At 44.1% G+C, this 16168-nt stretch overlaps 2 protein-coding genes across 6 annotated transcripts in view; one reads left to right on the top strand and one right to left on the bottom strand.

The window, feature by feature from the left end:
* timm21 (translocase of inner mitochondrial membrane 21) overlaps positions 1-15418 on the bottom strand; it is a 52435-nt gene extending 37017 nt beyond the window's left edge. The window contains exons 1-3 of one of the 2 annotated variants that reach the window (XM_072570653.1): positions 15242-15418; positions 14736-14820; positions 3371-3433 (exon numbers count right to left, since the gene is read on the bottom strand). In XM_072570653.1, coding sequence (XP_072426754.1) covers positions 3371-3433; positions 14736-14820; positions 15242-15268 — 175 coding nt within the window. In that variant the 5' untranslated portion in view covers positions 15269-15418. Of the gene's footprint in view, positions 1-3370; positions 3434-8489; positions 9183-14735; positions 14821-15241 lie in introns of those variants that run through there. The other variant, XM_072570652.1, reaches the window with a different exon arrangement.
* A 178-nt stretch (positions 15419-15596) lies between these two features.
* fbxo15 (F-box protein 15) overlaps positions 15597-16168 on the top strand; it is a 65658-nt gene continuing 65086 nt past the window's right edge. For all 4 annotated transcript variants that reach the window (XM_072570648.1, XM_072570651.1, XM_072570650.1 and 1 more), the window contains exon 1: positions 15597-15845. In XM_072570648.1, coding sequence (XP_072426749.1) covers positions 15793-15845 — 53 coding nt within the window. In that variant the 5' untranslated portion in view covers positions 15597-15792. The remainder of the gene's footprint in view (positions 15846-16168) is intronic.

A 16168-nucleotide genomic window follows, 5' to 3' on the forward strand; every position in this document is an offset into this window, starting at 1 on the left:
AGAGAGAAAGAGAGAGAGAGAGAGAGAGAGAGAGAGAGAAAGAAGAAGAAAGAAAGAAAGAAAGAAAGAAAGAAAGAAAGAAAGAAAGAAAGAAAGAAAGAAAGAAAGAAAGAAAGAAAGAAAGAAAGAAAGAAAGAAAGAAAGAAAGAAAGAAAGAGAGAGAGAGAGAGAGAGAGAGAGAGAGAGAGAGAGAGAGAGAGAGAGAAAGAGAAAGAGAGAGAGAAAGAGAGAGAGAAAGAGAGAAAAAAAGAGAGAGAAAAAAGAGAGAAAAAGAGAGAAAAAAGAGAGAGAGAGAGAGAGAGAAAACTAAGAGTAGGCGAGAATGGATGAGCTGTACTGAAATCAACACATATAATATTCTGTTGCAGTGCTTCAGCTTTCAAGTGAGCCTCAGTGCAAGTTCAAAGAACAATATCTCATTTTCCATTTGGAGACCCTGCAGCCTCTAAGACACAACACCGAGTTTAATAACTTTGGAGCCTGATTCCATCCTTCCATATTTTTTACCTACCGCACCTCAGGTCCTTTATGATATTGTGCTAAAAAAGCAACCAGTCTCCTATTCTCACCTACTCCAAGGCTTATACTGATTTGTTTTCAGTGCAGCTCACCAATTCTCTCCCATTCTTAGCTTTTTTTTCAAGATTAGATTACTTACAGTGTGGAAACAGGCCCTTCGGCCCAACAAGTCCACACCGACCCTCCGATGAGCAACCTACCCAGACCCATTCCCCTACCTTTACCCCTTCACCTAACACTACGGGCAATTTAGCATGGCCAATTCACCTAACCTGCACACTTTTGGACTGTGGGAGGAAACCGGAGCACCGGAGGAAACCCACGCAGACACAGGGAGAAGGTGCAAAGTCCACACAGACAGTAGCCTGAGGCGGGAAATGAACCCGGGTCACTGGCCTTGTGAGGCAGCAGTGTTAATCACTGTGCCACCATGCCCCCAATATCATCAGTTACTCAGCTTTCCCAGGCTGAACTGGACTAGTGCATTGACTTTGCCCACAACTTCCACCATGCCCTCATTTGGACCATCTCAGACACCTCCAATCCTTTCTTGGCCTCTCTATTTCCATCTCTGGCAACAGTCTGCAGATGGCTGTTTACTATAAACCCACAGACTCTCACAACTACCTGGACTGCACCTCCTCCCACCCAGTATCTTGCAAGAACTCCATCCCACTCTCCAACTTCCTCTGCTCCCACCACATCTGCTTGGATGAGGAGACATTCCACTCCCAAACATCCCAGATGTCCACCTATCTTGAACAACGTGAATCTTCCGCACACCACACCTCCCCGCACACCACCACCTCCCCCCCACCAACCCAGTCATCCAGACAATCCTCCACTGCACCATCTTCACTCCCCGTTCCACTGCTCTAAACCACCCCCCCCAAAACACAATGAAGACAGGATCTCCGTTGTCCTCACCTACCACCCCACCAGTCTCTGCATCGAATGCATCACCCTTAAACACTTACAGAGTCATAGAGATGTACAGCATGGAAACAGACCCTTCGGTCCAACCTGTCCATGCCGACCAGATATCCCAACCCAATCTAGTCCCCATTTGCCAGCACCCGGCCCATATCCCTCCAAACCCAACTAGACCTCGCCACCAAGAAAATTTTCCTCTCTCCACTCCTCCCTGCCTTCCACAAGGACTATTCCCTTTGCTAATCCTTGGCTTGCACCACTCTCCCCACCAATCAACCCTCCGAATCCCCAGGTACCTTCCCCTGCAGCTGGAAGAGATGCAAAATCTGCTGGCACACCCCTCACATCCATTCAGGGCCTCAAACAGTCGTTCCTGGAGAGGTTCACTTGCCTCTCCTCTACGTAGTTCACTTTAACCAGTGCTCCCGATGTGGGGTTCTCTACATTGGGGAAACCAAACATAACTAAAGGAATGTTTCGTCGAGCATCTCAGTCAGGTCCGCAGGGGATGATCTGACCTCCAAGTCACCGCCCATTTTAATTCCCCTTCCCCACTCCCTTTCCAACATGACCATCCTTGGCCTCCTCCACTGCCACGACGAATTGGACTACAGGAACCACACCTCATCTTCCATCTGGGCAGCCTACAGTCCAGAGGACTCAACATTCAAAGAACCTCCCTTCCCATCACCTGACTCCCTTTCTCATCCCTACCCCCCCCCACCCCCCCTTCCATTCCGCTCATCGGCCCTTCCTTCTCGCCACCAACCGGATTCATTCTTCCCATCGACCAACCTACCTATGTTCACTGATCCCCACCTCACCACACCACCCTGCCTCTCCCCAACCTCCTTTATCTGCAACTCCCCTTAGACCCACCCCCCAGTTCTGAAGAAGGTTTACACCCAAAACATTGACTTCTCCACCTCTGATGCTGCCTGCCCTGCTGTGTTCTTCCAGTCTCCTGCCTGTTTACCTATCTTACATCTTGGCCTGATATCCATAATCCCCTTGTTTTCCTACCCCTTTTATCTGTTTCTCTCTGGCTTCATCCCTATGTACCCACTGATCTCTCATCTCCACCTGTCCCAACCTCACCTTCATAAATACCATATTTTCTTAGCTGTTAATGGTTCTGATGAACAGTTACCAGACATAAAGCATTGACTCTGCTTTCTTCTAACAGATGCTGCTAGGCTTGCTGAGTTTTAATAGCAATTTCTGTCATTATGGCACTTGCATTTTAATCATCTGCTGCATCTGCGCACTAACTTGTTATGCTTTATACAGCAAACTTTATTTAAAGTGGCACCTAATGAACCAGCATTCTCGATAAACCAGCAAAAATGATATGCTTGGAATACCAGTTTATTGCAATCTCCATGATGTCCAAGTAGTCATTTGGACATGTGAGCAAGGAGGCTCCCTGCCAGTACGTTTTATGTAAGGCAAAGTTGCAATAGTATTCAAGTGCTGTAAATAAAGTAGAACAATGAGGTGTGTACCCTCTGCATTACATTTCTAGAACTTAGTGTGTGTTTTTACTTTTTATTAAATTCATTTTTTAGTGGCATGTAGGCACTAGTTGCCCTTCAGAAGTGGTAGTGAGCTGCATTCTTGAACCGCTACAGTCTACCTGCTGTGGGTTGACCCACAATGACATTAGGGAGGGAATTCCATGACCTTTTATGTGGACCACTTGACTATTTGGAATAATTGATCAACCGGCAAACTCCTAGTCCCATCAGTGCCGGCTAATAAAAGGTTTGCTATGTGTGAGGACTTACACTTATTCATATATTTGTACATCATTATTGATTCCTAAGAACTCTTTACTACCTCATTAATCCTTTCAATCTAATGCAAACAAAAGCTGCAATGATCAGAAATTATACAAACTTATATAAGGGTCTCTTACCAGTTATGCCAATCCCAACCAAGACAACGAGAAGATAGGTAAAATCTTTTCCAGCTTCTTTTACTGAAGGCCACAAGAATTTGAAATAGTTATTTAACAGCATACCATGCAATTTGAAAGGATACAAATTACCAGTATTTGCATGATTTTATTGATTAGCCAACCATAATTCATATATTCTTAAAAGCTGTCCACCAATTATTAAAACATTCAAGGATAAATGTCGTTACAAATGATCCTTTGGTTATTGGAAAAAAATATGAATTTTAAAAAGTAATTACATTACATTTAATGAAATGCTTTTTTTGTATGAAAGAAATAACATATTTATGTAGTTCAGCCATGTGGTGTATCAAGGGAGTAAGGCAAGGATGGAAGGCCTCTACTTTACTACCAGGAGTATTACAAGTAAGACCAACTAGTTAAGGGTATGGATTGACACATGGATTGAACTGTAATGTTGTTAACATCATAGGAGATGTAGTTGACAGAGTGACAAGACTGGTAACTGAACAATCCAGAGTGTAGGATCTTTAGGTAGGAGATAGGAAGATGCAGAAGTGGAAAAATAGTGTTTGCATTATTAGTTTGGGAGGCAGTTATTGCAGTAAGGAAGAATGATATATTGGAATGAGAATTGTCAAATGAGGCATTGTGGGTAGAACTTAGGAATAAACATTGGGTAGCCACACTATTAGGAGTATTATAGGCTGCAAATAGCCTGCAAGCAATTAAGATGCAGATATGTAGTCAATTCACTCAAACATCTAAAAGGAATATGGGTCAAATTATGAGATAATTTCAAATTATTAAGATAATCATACTTTAAAATGGGTGGAGGAGGCAAGCTTCTTGAAAAAGCTTTAATGTCAAAATTTAGATTGTTCTACAAGAAAAGATGCAGTTGTGGACTTAATTCTGGCAAATGAAACCATACAGGCTTGAGATGACAGTGGAAGAGCATTAATTTGTACCCAAGCTGGTGCCAGCAATGGTGAATTTTCACTGTACCCTTGTACTCCTTTACTTGAGTATATGTGACAATAAAACTTAATCATATTCTAATGATAGTTATAACAGCACCAAACATTGTAAGTTTGTAATGGAAAAGCAGAAAGATGGTCTGGAAAGCAAAAGGATTTTGCACTGGGGTAAGACAGATTTTATTAAAATAAACTAGGATCTGGCTAAAGTAGACTACAAACAGCTACTTGAAGGTAAATATACAGCAGAACAGTGGGAGATGTTTAAATGGGCCAAACATGCTCCCTTTACGGTGAAATATAGGAGCCAAAAAGTGTGGTGCTGGAAAAGCACAGCCGGTCAGGCAGCATCCAATGAGCAGGAGGGTTGACGTTTTGTCATTTCATCAGGAATGTGGGAGAGGCCCCAGGAGGCTGAGAGATAAATGAGAGGGGATGGTGCTGGGGGAAGATAGTTGGGAATGTGATAGGTAGATGAAGGTAGGAGGGTGGGGATGGGGGAAGGTAGCTGGGAATGAGATAGGTAGATGAAGGTGGGGGGGCTGATGGTGATAGGTCAGAGTGGAGGGTGGAGCAGACAGGTAGGAAAGAAGATGGACAGGTAGGACAGTTCAAGAGGGTGATGCCGGGTTGGAGGGTGGGATCTAACATCTAGCATGAAACAACCCCATAAAACTAAGGCCGAAGACTTCAACTCCCCCTCCCACTCCGCCAAGGACATACAAGTCCTGGGCCTCCTTCACTGCCAGATTCTAGACAACTGAATCCTGGAACAAAAAACACCCCATCTTCTGCCTTGGGACCGTCCAAACACACAGGGTTTATGTTGATTTCACGAATTTCCTCAACTTCACTCCCCCCACCTTATCCCAGATCACACTTTTTGACTCAGAGTGGTACCTACACCTCAAGACCCTGTTTCCTGTCCTGTTGCCAATATGGCAACCAGGGTAGTTAAATACCAAAACCAGGCTTAAACTGCCTGTAGCTAGGCATCTAACCATCCCAACTACCTTCTTAACTCCTCCTGGAAGCTCCCATGATTCTTTGTTTGGCTCTTTAATTGTGGAAACTGCACCAGGATACGGTGAAAGCATTAGTGCAGACCTGACCTTGCGCCAAGGTGAGCTCTTTCAATCTTCATTCTTCCCATTTCAGCCTCCAAGCTAAGGAATTCCAGCAGCCATTTCTCGAAAAATTCTACTAGCTGCTCACCTTCCTTCCCTTCTGGCAGACCGACAATACCAAGATTTTCCCTCCTGTCCCTGTTCTCAAGATTGTCAGCCTGATCAAGGAAACTATGGACCTGCGTTTGCAGGGCTCGGATGCAATTCTTAGATTAGTTGATCTCAGCTTCCACCACTGTGACTCGGCGTTCAACCTCGTCCAACCTTTTCCTGAAGTCTCCCAGCTGCTGCTCATGCTTCTGAAGCATAGGAGAGATTGGAGGCAGCTTTTCCTCAATCTGCTTTTCCAGCACCTCACGAGACTTTGCCAGCTGTGACCAAGGCTTGGTGTGTAATCAGGTCTACTGCGTCGGGCTGCGGCCCCGACATTGGGGGAGCTCGCCCCTTTTTTCAGCATTTCCTCACAATGAAAACAAAGGCAAGAAAACTTTTGGAATTTTACAATTCTTTCAGTCTTAATAAGTAAAAATAACTTGACTAGGGTGGGTTTCAGCTCCACCTTGCCTATGTTGTGGTGCAGGGCCCAGCAAAATGATCCATCTAGATCACCGCCAACTTGGTAGTACAGATTTGATGTGCCTAAGTACCTCTTCTATATAGTACAATTCTATAATTCTGTAATCTACCTCTGGGCAGGAAACTCTCAGCAAGCGTGGATCCTCTTGTCACAAATGCTCCAGGGTTGCCTGATTGTAATTTTAAGGCCAACAGGCCTTTCTGCAGTGCACTCCAAAAATGCAGCCTTGAAGTGCAGAAATATGCTGTGGATCAGATGATATGCTGATACTGGTAAATGTCAGATCTTGATATCTGTAGTCAGGGTGAGAGTGTGGCCATTGCCTATGGAGGGTGCCCCAAGATGAATGTTCAGCAAGCGACAAGCTGGATTCACCATAGAACAACTTTTACTTCTACATTAGGAATCTTGTCACCATCAGCTTCTATCCATTGGGTGGGAGAATGGCTAATTTCACAATACTGTGGATAGATTAATTATTAGCAAGATGAAACACATGATCGTACATGCAGATATGCCCCTCATTATTCACCTGCAAGATTCTTGCCTCATCATTCAACGCTTAGTTGGAAAATGGAACTTCTTCCTCTCCTTGTGGGCCATCTCTCACGATCTTTCCAACTTTCTCACGATGGCCCATGTTGTTCATGGGTTAGGTAGATTCACCCAGAATAATTAGTTAATCAGCACATTGTAGTAAATAGCACTTTGCTGTTTAAAACTAGGTTCTCACATTGATCTACTACTGCCGTTCTTGAAAATCTTTCATGCACACTTCAAATAAAAATTCACAGGTTGTTGACATCACTAGCAAGGCCAGCATTTATGTCCATTCCCTAACTATCCTTACTGGTGTTGAGTTGCTGCAGGTCACGTGGCACTGGTATGCTCAAAACATTGGTAGGTAAGGAGTTCAAATTTTTTAACCCAGTGACAATGATGGATAGACTTATAGGTCAGGGTGCTGTATGACGTAGAAGGGGAATTTGCAAGTTGGTGGCGTTCTTGTCTGCCAGTTGCCTTTGTTCTGCTAGGTGGTAGAGGTTGTAGACTTTGAAAGTGTTGTTGAAGACATGTTAGTGTGTTTCTGAATATCACCTTGTGGATGCTACTTACTGCAGCCATGCAGGTATGACTACCATTTAAAGTGAAGGCTGGGCAATCGATCAATTGAACTTCCTTGTCCTGGATACTGTTGAGTCTCGAGTGTAGTTGGAATTGCACTCGAGCATGATGCAGAATGACACACCTTCTTAATGATACTTTGTTGTCTTGGTCCTTTTTTGGAGCTGGATTTCTCAATTTAGTCACTGTAAAAATGTACCAATTGGGAACCATATTAACAAAGTAAAGTGATTGCGTTGTATCAGATTCTGACTTGGATCTTGTAGATGGTGGACAGACTTTGACAAATTAGAAAACGTGTTAATCACTAATGATACCTTCAATTAGTATCATTATTAGGAAATTTATTATGATGGTGTAATTATATTTTCAGTGGTAATCCTCCTACCATGATGTTGATCATGAGGGATATGATGACAGAAATACCAATGAATGCAAAGTGGATATGATTAGATTCACTTTTTGCAGATGGTCATTTCCTGGTATTTCAGTCCAACATTGGTTGTTATCTGACAGTAGATGCATGAAAGCACAGATGGTTTAGTTATCTGAATAACTGCAAGAGGACCAGAAAACTACGTAATCGTCAAATATTCTGACCTTACAATGGATGGAAGAGCTGAAGATAGTTGGACCTTGTTCACTGACCTGAAGAGCTCCTACCTCTATAACAGGAATTTTCTCCCTGATCCACCACTGACATCATTTTCACTCAGTGTCACACCTTCAGCTGTACCCATGTCAAAAATAGTCACTTCGACCATCAACCCTAGAATTCAGTCTTTTGTCCATGTTTGGGCTGAGGCTGCAAATGAAATCCGGCCCTGATGGAACTCAAAACTAGTATGTTATGCTGTATAAGTACCACTTAACAACACCATTGACAAGATCACACATTAACCTGATGGCTGAGAGGAGGCTGATGAGAAAGATAATTGATCAGGTTGGATTTGTCTGGCTGTTTCTACAAGCATGGTATAACTGGGCAACTTCTGACTTTGTCAGATAAATTCCAAAGAAACATATGAAACATTTTAGGACGGTTGACAATAAAAAGGTGCTAAATAAATTCAAGTTCTTTGAGTTTTCGTACATTTATATCAGACTTTATTTTCTGGGATCACTCATGACCAATGTTGGCTCTCCGCTTCTATTATGCTTTAACTTTGAATGTTGAGCTAACGTGAAGGCTGAAGGAAGGAAGTGGAATAACTTAAAAGTTTTGTACTGACCTTGATCTTGGACAGCAGTGTTAAATACTCAGATTGAAGGTTGTTAGTTCGAAGGGATTCCTTTGGAACAATTACCTTTCTGAGTTGTTGATGCGGGCGGGGTACTGCTTCTCAATGATACTTTGTTGTCTTGCTTCTTCTCTGGAGCTGGATTTCTCAATTTCGTCTCTGTGAAAATGCACCGACTGGGAACTGTGCTAACAAAGTAAAACGAGTGCAGCTTTTGCAGCAGGGAAGTGGTGACTCCTGCAATTCCGGGCCTTACACGAAGAGAGTTACAGATTTGAGGTAGTGCGGAACAAGGCAACCGGAGTTGGGTTTTGTATTGAGACACCAGCCTTCCTCTGTGTGTGCACATCGCTCGCAAAAAGTAAACATTGGCCATTTGTTCGTTTTTTGCAATTGGAGAAACTATATTTTCCTCGCTGTCATTCTTCCACTGAATCCGCGTTTGAGTAGATCGGTGGGATATGTAGTTCCGCCTACTTATCGGTTGTAAGAATACGATTAGTCAAAAACTACAAAGTCCATGTTGCTTTTCCCCAATTTCCGCCTACCTTCTTCATTGGTTGTTAAAGCTCGTTGCAGCAGGACACGTATCTCCTATTAAAATAGTGTTAGGACGTCTGTTTCAAGTCCTCAACCGTTTAAAGGCACAGACCAATTTCTTAAACACAGTACAATCTCAACTCATTATAATACACGTCAAAATTCCCAGTTCCTCCGTCTCCGCCGCATCTGCTCCCAGGATGACCAGTTCCACCACAGAAAACACCAGATGGCTTCTTTCTTCAAAGACTGCAAATTCCCCTCCCAGTGCCAATGATACCCTCCAGCGCCTCTCATGCACTTCATGCACCTCTGCTCTCAAGCCCCTCCTCTCCAACCTCAACAAGGTCAGAACTCTCCCCAACCATCCTCACCTTCCACCCCACCAACCTCCAATTACATCTAACATCCTCTGCCATTCCCACTATCTACAAACAGACCCCACCACTAGAAATATATTTCCCTCCCCGCTTCGATCTGCATTCCATAAAGACCATTCCGTCCATGACTTTCTTATTAAGTCCACAACCCCCCACCAACCCAACCTCCCCTCCCGGCACCTTCCTCTGCAACCGCAAGAATTGCAAAGCCTGCGTCCATACCTCCGCCCAAGGCCCCTAAGGAGCCTTCCTCACCCATCATAGATTTGCCTGCACTTACACACGTCATTTATTGTACCCATTGCTCCTGATGCGGTCTCCTCTACTTTGGGGAGACAGGACGCCTACTTGCAGAACGCTTCAGAGAACAACTCGGGACACGCACAAAGCAACCCCACCGCCTCGTGGCCAAACATTTTAACTCCCCCCTCCCACTCCACCAAGGATGTGCAAGTGCTGGGCCTCCTCCATCGCCAAACTCCAACCACCTGACGCCCGGAAGTGGAACGCCTCATCTTCCACCTTGGGACCCTCCAACACAGGATTAATGTGGACTTACCAGTTTCCTCATTTCCCCTCCCTTTACCTTATCCCAGATCCTACCTTCTAATTCGGCACTGCCCTCATGACCTGTCCTACCTGTCCCATCTTCCTTCCCAGCTATCCAATCGACCCTCCTCTCTAACCACCTTCATCTACCTATCACATACTCAACTGCCTTTCCCCCAACCCCAACCACCCCCATTGAACTCTCTACCCCTCTTATCCCACTAACCTCATTCCTGATGAAGGGCTTATGCCCGAAACGTCGATTCTCCTGCTCTTCAGAGGCTGCCTGACCTGTGCTTTTCCAGCACCACACACTCGTCTCTGATCTCCAGAATCTGCAGTCCTCACTTTCTCCTACTCACATAAAACCAAATTCGCAAAAATGCTCCCATTAAGAGGAGCACAGAAATAGAAGGTAGCAACATCGTGAAATTTCGAGTGTTGACCATATATTGTTACCTTCCAGTGGGTGTGAAAGACCTCAGATGTACTGGTTGACACATCTGGTGTGGACTTGGTGGCAGTTTAAAAAAAAGTAAATAGAAATAGGAATACAGTATATGACTTGATGTCATTTCACCATGGAAGATATTTGTCTCTAGATGGAAACATGTATTTGTGCTAATAACCCTCTTGTCAGTGTGCTGCTTGGACTTTTGATGACCGGATCTCAGATGATCATTTGATTTGCCCTTCTCCCTCCACACCAGGCAGCCAAAGGTTAGAAGCATGGCAAAGAAGTGCAGCCAGAAATTGGGAAGTAGCCCCTTCAAATAGTAAAGGGATTGCAAATGTTAATTCAGAAGACAAACGATGTTCAAAAAGAAGGAAATCAGCCATCCTTACCTCACCTGACTACTTGTGACACCCTGACATCAGACTGTTCCAGTTAGTGCCAAAGACACAATTAATAGTAGTGTGGTCCCTACAATGGGGAAGACAAATTCAGAAATAAGGTCAATGACCTTCTCTGCTCCACGAGGGTAAATGCCCATCATTTTCTATATGATAGTTAACACTCATTCTACCCCTGTTACTGCAACACCTCCCTGCAAGACTCATGCTCTACCACTCTCATAACTGAATGCAGCACCTACCCTTATTTTCTCTCAGCCACCTGAACACACATGAAGCCTGCATGGTCTCTGCACTGCCTACTCATTTGATTGGAGCTCATCATCACTTTTCACCCTACCTGTACCAGCACCAGCACCAGCACCAAATGTTGTGCTATCCATTTTAATCTAGGGAACTTGGGGAAATAAATAGTGACATCTTGAAAAGTGCCCATATTGCAGAACAGGAGCTGCTGGAGGTCTTAAAACATATAAAGGGAGATAAATCCCCAGGATCTGATCAGGTATTTCTCAGAGCTTTGTAGGAATCTAGGTAAAAGACTGCTATATATTTGTATCATCGACAGTCATGACTGAAGTGCTGGAAGACTGGAGGGTGGCTAATGTGGTGCCATTATTTAAGAAAGGTGGTAAGGAAAAGCCAGGGAGTGAGCCTGACATCAGTAGTGGCTAAGTTGTTGCAGGGGATTCTGAGGGACAGGATTTACATGCATTTGCAAGGTAAAGACTGCTTAGGGTTTGGTTTTGTGCATGGCAAACTGTCTCTCACAAACTTGAAGAGGTGACAAAGAACGCTAATGAAGGCAGAGTGGTAGATGTTGTCTATATGGACTTCAGCAAGGCATTCAACAAGGTTCTGTATGATAGACTGACTAGCAAAGTTAGATCATATGGAATCTGGTGGAACTAGACATTTGGATAGAAAATTGATTTCAAGTTAGGAGATGGAGGGTGATGGTAAAGGGTTGTTTATTGGACGAGAGATGTGCTGAAAGGATCGATGCTGGGTCTATTGCTTTTGTCATTTATATAAATGATTTTGGATGTGAATATAGAAGGCATACTTAGTCCATGTTCAGATGACACTAAAATTGGTGATGTAGTGGACAGTGAAGAAGGCTACCTCAGAGTACGATGGACTTGATTAGGTGGGCCAATGGGCTAAGGAATAGCAGATAGAGTTTAATCTATAGAACATAGAACATTACAGCGCAGTACAGACCCTTTGGCCTTTGCTGTTGCACCACCCTGTGAAACCCATCTAACCTACACTATTCCATTTTTGTCCATATGCCTATCCAATCACCATTTAAATGCTCGTAAAGTTGGCGAGTCTACAACTGTTCCATGCTCCTTTCACTCTCTGAGTGAAGAAACTACATATGACATTTGTCCAGTATCTATCAGCCCTCAACTTAAAGCTATGTCCCCTTGTGCTAGCCATCACCATCTGAGGAAAATGGCTATCACTGTCCACCCAATCTAGCCCTCTGATTATCCTATACGTCTCAATTAAGTCACCTCTCAACCTTCTTCTCACTAATGAAAACAGCCTCAAGTCCCTCAACCTTTCTTAGTAAGACCTTTCCTCCATACCAGGCAACATGCTAGTAAATCTCCTCTGAACCCTTTCCAAAGGTTCCACATCCTTCCTATAATGCGGTGACCATAACTATATGTAATACTCCAAGTGTGGCCGCACCAGAGTTTTGTACAGCTGCAGCATGACCTCATGGTTCTGAAACTCAATTCCCCCTAACAGTAAAAGCTAACACACCGTATGTCTTCTTTACAGCCCTATCATCCTGGGTGGCAACTTTGAGGGATCTATGTACATGGACATCAAGATCTCTCTGCTCATCTACACTACCAAGAATCTTACCATTGGCTCAGTACTCTGCATTCCCATTACTCCTTCCAAAGTGAATCACCTGTCATTTTTTTGCATTAAACTCCATTTGCTACCTCTCAGCCCAGCTCTGCAGCTTATCCATGTCCCACTGTAACCTATAACATTCTTTGGCACTATCCACAACTGTACCAACCTTAGTGTCTTCCGCAAATTTACTAATCCTTCTACGCCTTCATCCAGGTCGTTTATAAAAATGACAAACAGTAGTGGACCCAAAACATATCCTTGCGGTACACCACTAGTAACTGATAAATGTGAGGTGTTGTATTTCGGTCAGGCAAACCACAGTAGGACTTATACAGTTAATGGTAAGGCCCTTGGGAATGTTTCTGAACAAAGAGACCTTGGGGTGCAGGTACATAGTTCTTTGAAAGTGGAGTTAAAGGTAGACAGGGTTGGGAAGATGATGTTTGGCGCTCTTGCCTTCATTGGTTAGTGGATCAAGAATATGAGTCAGGATATTATGTTGCAGCTGTACTGGACATTTGTGAGGCTACTTTTAGAATACTGCATTCAATTCTTGTCCCCCTGCTATAGAAAGGATGTTGTTAAACTTGAAAAGGTTCAGAAAAGATTTACAATGATGTTGTTGGTATTGGTGGGTTTGAGCTAGTGGGAGATGCTGGATAGTCTGGGGCTGTTTGGACTGCACTATTTGTTTCTGTGCTGTATAACGAAACTCATTCAAATTCTCCTTTGTCTCACTACATGAGAAAATGGACAATTATAGGGTAGAAAAGGCTCGGATGGGGCATCCAATTTTAGACTGCTCACCCTGAAGGAAAGAATCCTAGTTGTTGGCGACAAAGTTTGCGACCGCTCTGCAGAGGGGCCAAGATGTCCATGTATAAGAACAAATCTTTATCACAGTGCAGGTCTGCACTGTGCAGGTGCAGTCAGCACCTTTCTTTGCATTTATCCTATAAACCTTAGTCGTGATTGCTTCTTTCTTTCATGTCTCAAAAGTACAAGTGTAATGGCCATAGTGTCGGTGGATCAAAATCCTGGAACTCCTTCCCTAATGGCACCCTATCCATGACCCTCACAGCAGCAGATTAACATAAAAGTTGTCTGCAGCCCAACTATGACCCTTCAGCACTTCTGATGACGAGAGTTCAGAAGCCTTAGAGGACACATCGCCAAGGATGCCTTTTGCGGCCCCAGTAGCTTATGTACTGATCGTGACCTCGTTGTGAATGTTAGGTATATTAGAGTTGGGAGCATGTGCTGTGCGAGCATATCAGGTTTCCACAGCTGGCCGAAGGAGGAAACATCCCAAGCTGCTGGCATTCAGAGGACTGCAGGATACCAGGCATCTATGCAGATCTATGGAGATCATGACACTGGTGTCAGCCATCATGAACTTTGAGCATTGCATAGGGTGGAACAGAAGCAGCACTGGTCCTCATAGCCCAGAGGCTGCAGGTCTGCTGCTACGGCATACCATTATCTGGCTGCATTCATGGACAGGGAATGGGGACTGTTACCTAGACCTAGGTCCAGCAGTCTCAGGGTCTGCTCGTTGTGAACAATCCTGCACACATTACCCTAACCATAGGTCTTCAGCAGCAATCTGGTAAGATGACCAGGGACCTTAACCTCAATCAAGGCATCCCTTCGTCATATGCTAGAAGACAGTGAATCCAGGGATAAATCACATGCAGAGGTGACCAGGCGATCCTTATCTATTGTTTCACTGTGTCCTATACCTCTCGTAGGCCCAAATGTTGCTGATCATTTCATGCAAACACACCACTGACCATTGAAGCCAATGATATCAAACCAACATTTATGTGCATGCACAAATGGTGCTTTGTTGCAGGGTTGCCTCCAAATCCAATATTTATATTACCTACCCATGGTTCAGCAACTTGTTAAGACAGGCATTGTCCCATAGATCATCATGCATGTGAACATATGTCTGACCTCACAGAGTGACACTTACAGTAGGAGTTACAAAGATATGAATAAACAGATATAGTGGAATTCTCAGCATGATTTAACAAACAGGAGACTTTATTTGCCCGAAATGTAGATGACGCCACAAATGTGCATTCACAAGAAGGCAGCTCACCATCATGTATCAGAGTCCTGAAAGGTTGGGGATGCCCACTGTCCATTAACATAGGATGCTTGCAGCTACTTGCACAGGAGTACATCTAAGATTTAAAATCACACAAGAACAGGTTATAGTTCAACAGGTTTATTTGGCATGAGCTGGTTGGATAATAATCTGATCTTGTGTGATTTTTAACTTTAGGTTTATTTGGGGATACTAGCTTTCAGAGTGCTGCTTCTTCATCATCAGGTCACTAGTTACCTGACGAAGGAGGCAGCACTCTGAAAACTAGTGCTTCCAAATAAACCTGTTGGCCTATTACTTAGTGTTGTGTGATTTTTAACTTTGTCCACCCCAGTTTAACACCGGCACCTCCACATTATGTCTAAGCTGGCAGCTAGCTGGAGTTGCTAGGGTACATTCTGATTTTCAGGTCAGGAATTGTCGTCGCGATGGGTGGCAGATTAGAATCTGAACATTTATGAAGGTGATCGCAAGCAGCATTTTCCATGGGTAGGCACCTTGTCGGTCAATCGCGAGGATCTCATCTCAACGCCTGTTGCAAAATGCCCAAAAGTTACTCTCCACGTCGAGAAAAGGACAGGTCTGATTTCTCACGAGATTCTTTTTGGTTTTTCTCCACGCGTTCAGGGTCCTATTGATATTCCTCCCACTGAATGCAGTCCACAAGTCGAAAACACTGAGAGGTCAACATGGGGGAGAATTTAGTTTGTGAAACGCCTCTTTTAAATAGGCTCTGGAAGGTAATTGGGCAAACTTCCGGAAGCCCTGCCGTGGTAAATCCCGCCCCCGTCTCCTATTGGCTATTGGGTGACTGCCGAGCTTTCATTGGTAGGTGTGACTGTCAATCATTGGTCGCGCTCTCCCTCGGTAGCGAGGGGACGGTTGTAGATGTTCCTTCTCCGTCCCATTTCTGGGGGAATTTCGGGGCGTCTCATCCTTTTCAAACATTTTTTTGTTTACTGGCACCGAAATTGGTTGATTTTATTTCTTTGTCTTGTTCAAAGGCCACTGTAATCCCCGTAGCTGACCACGCGTCTGGCCGGTTTCCATGGCAACAGGTGGTGGTTGGGGCCAACGGCCTGGGCAGCGCATGGCCATCAGGTAAGGTCCCCGGAGAAGGGGAACTGCACCAATGACATGTTGTACAATGAAGAGTACAGCGATACTGTTTAACCCATGGTTCACAGTCCGGCTGTAACAGTGCTGTTCATGCACAACTCCAATTGTTATACCCATCCCATGTACATGAACAGAGCTCCCATTGGTGCCTCAATTGTATCAATTAGTGACTTTTGCACTATTAATTGCAATGTTGCTGGTCTGTTATTATCTAAGCTATATTATTAGCAGATAAAAACAATTACGTTAAAGACTCCACGAAATTTTATTTCAACTTTTCGGTTATTGTGCATTTCCAACATTTG

Source organism: Chiloscyllium punctatum, chromosome 5 (assembly GCF_047496795.1).
Source record: "Chiloscyllium punctatum isolate Juve2018m chromosome 5, sChiPun1.3, whole genome shotgun sequence".
Classification (NCBI taxonomy): Eukaryota; Metazoa; Chordata; class Chondrichthyes; order Orectolobiformes; family Hemiscylliidae; genus Chiloscyllium; species Chiloscyllium punctatum.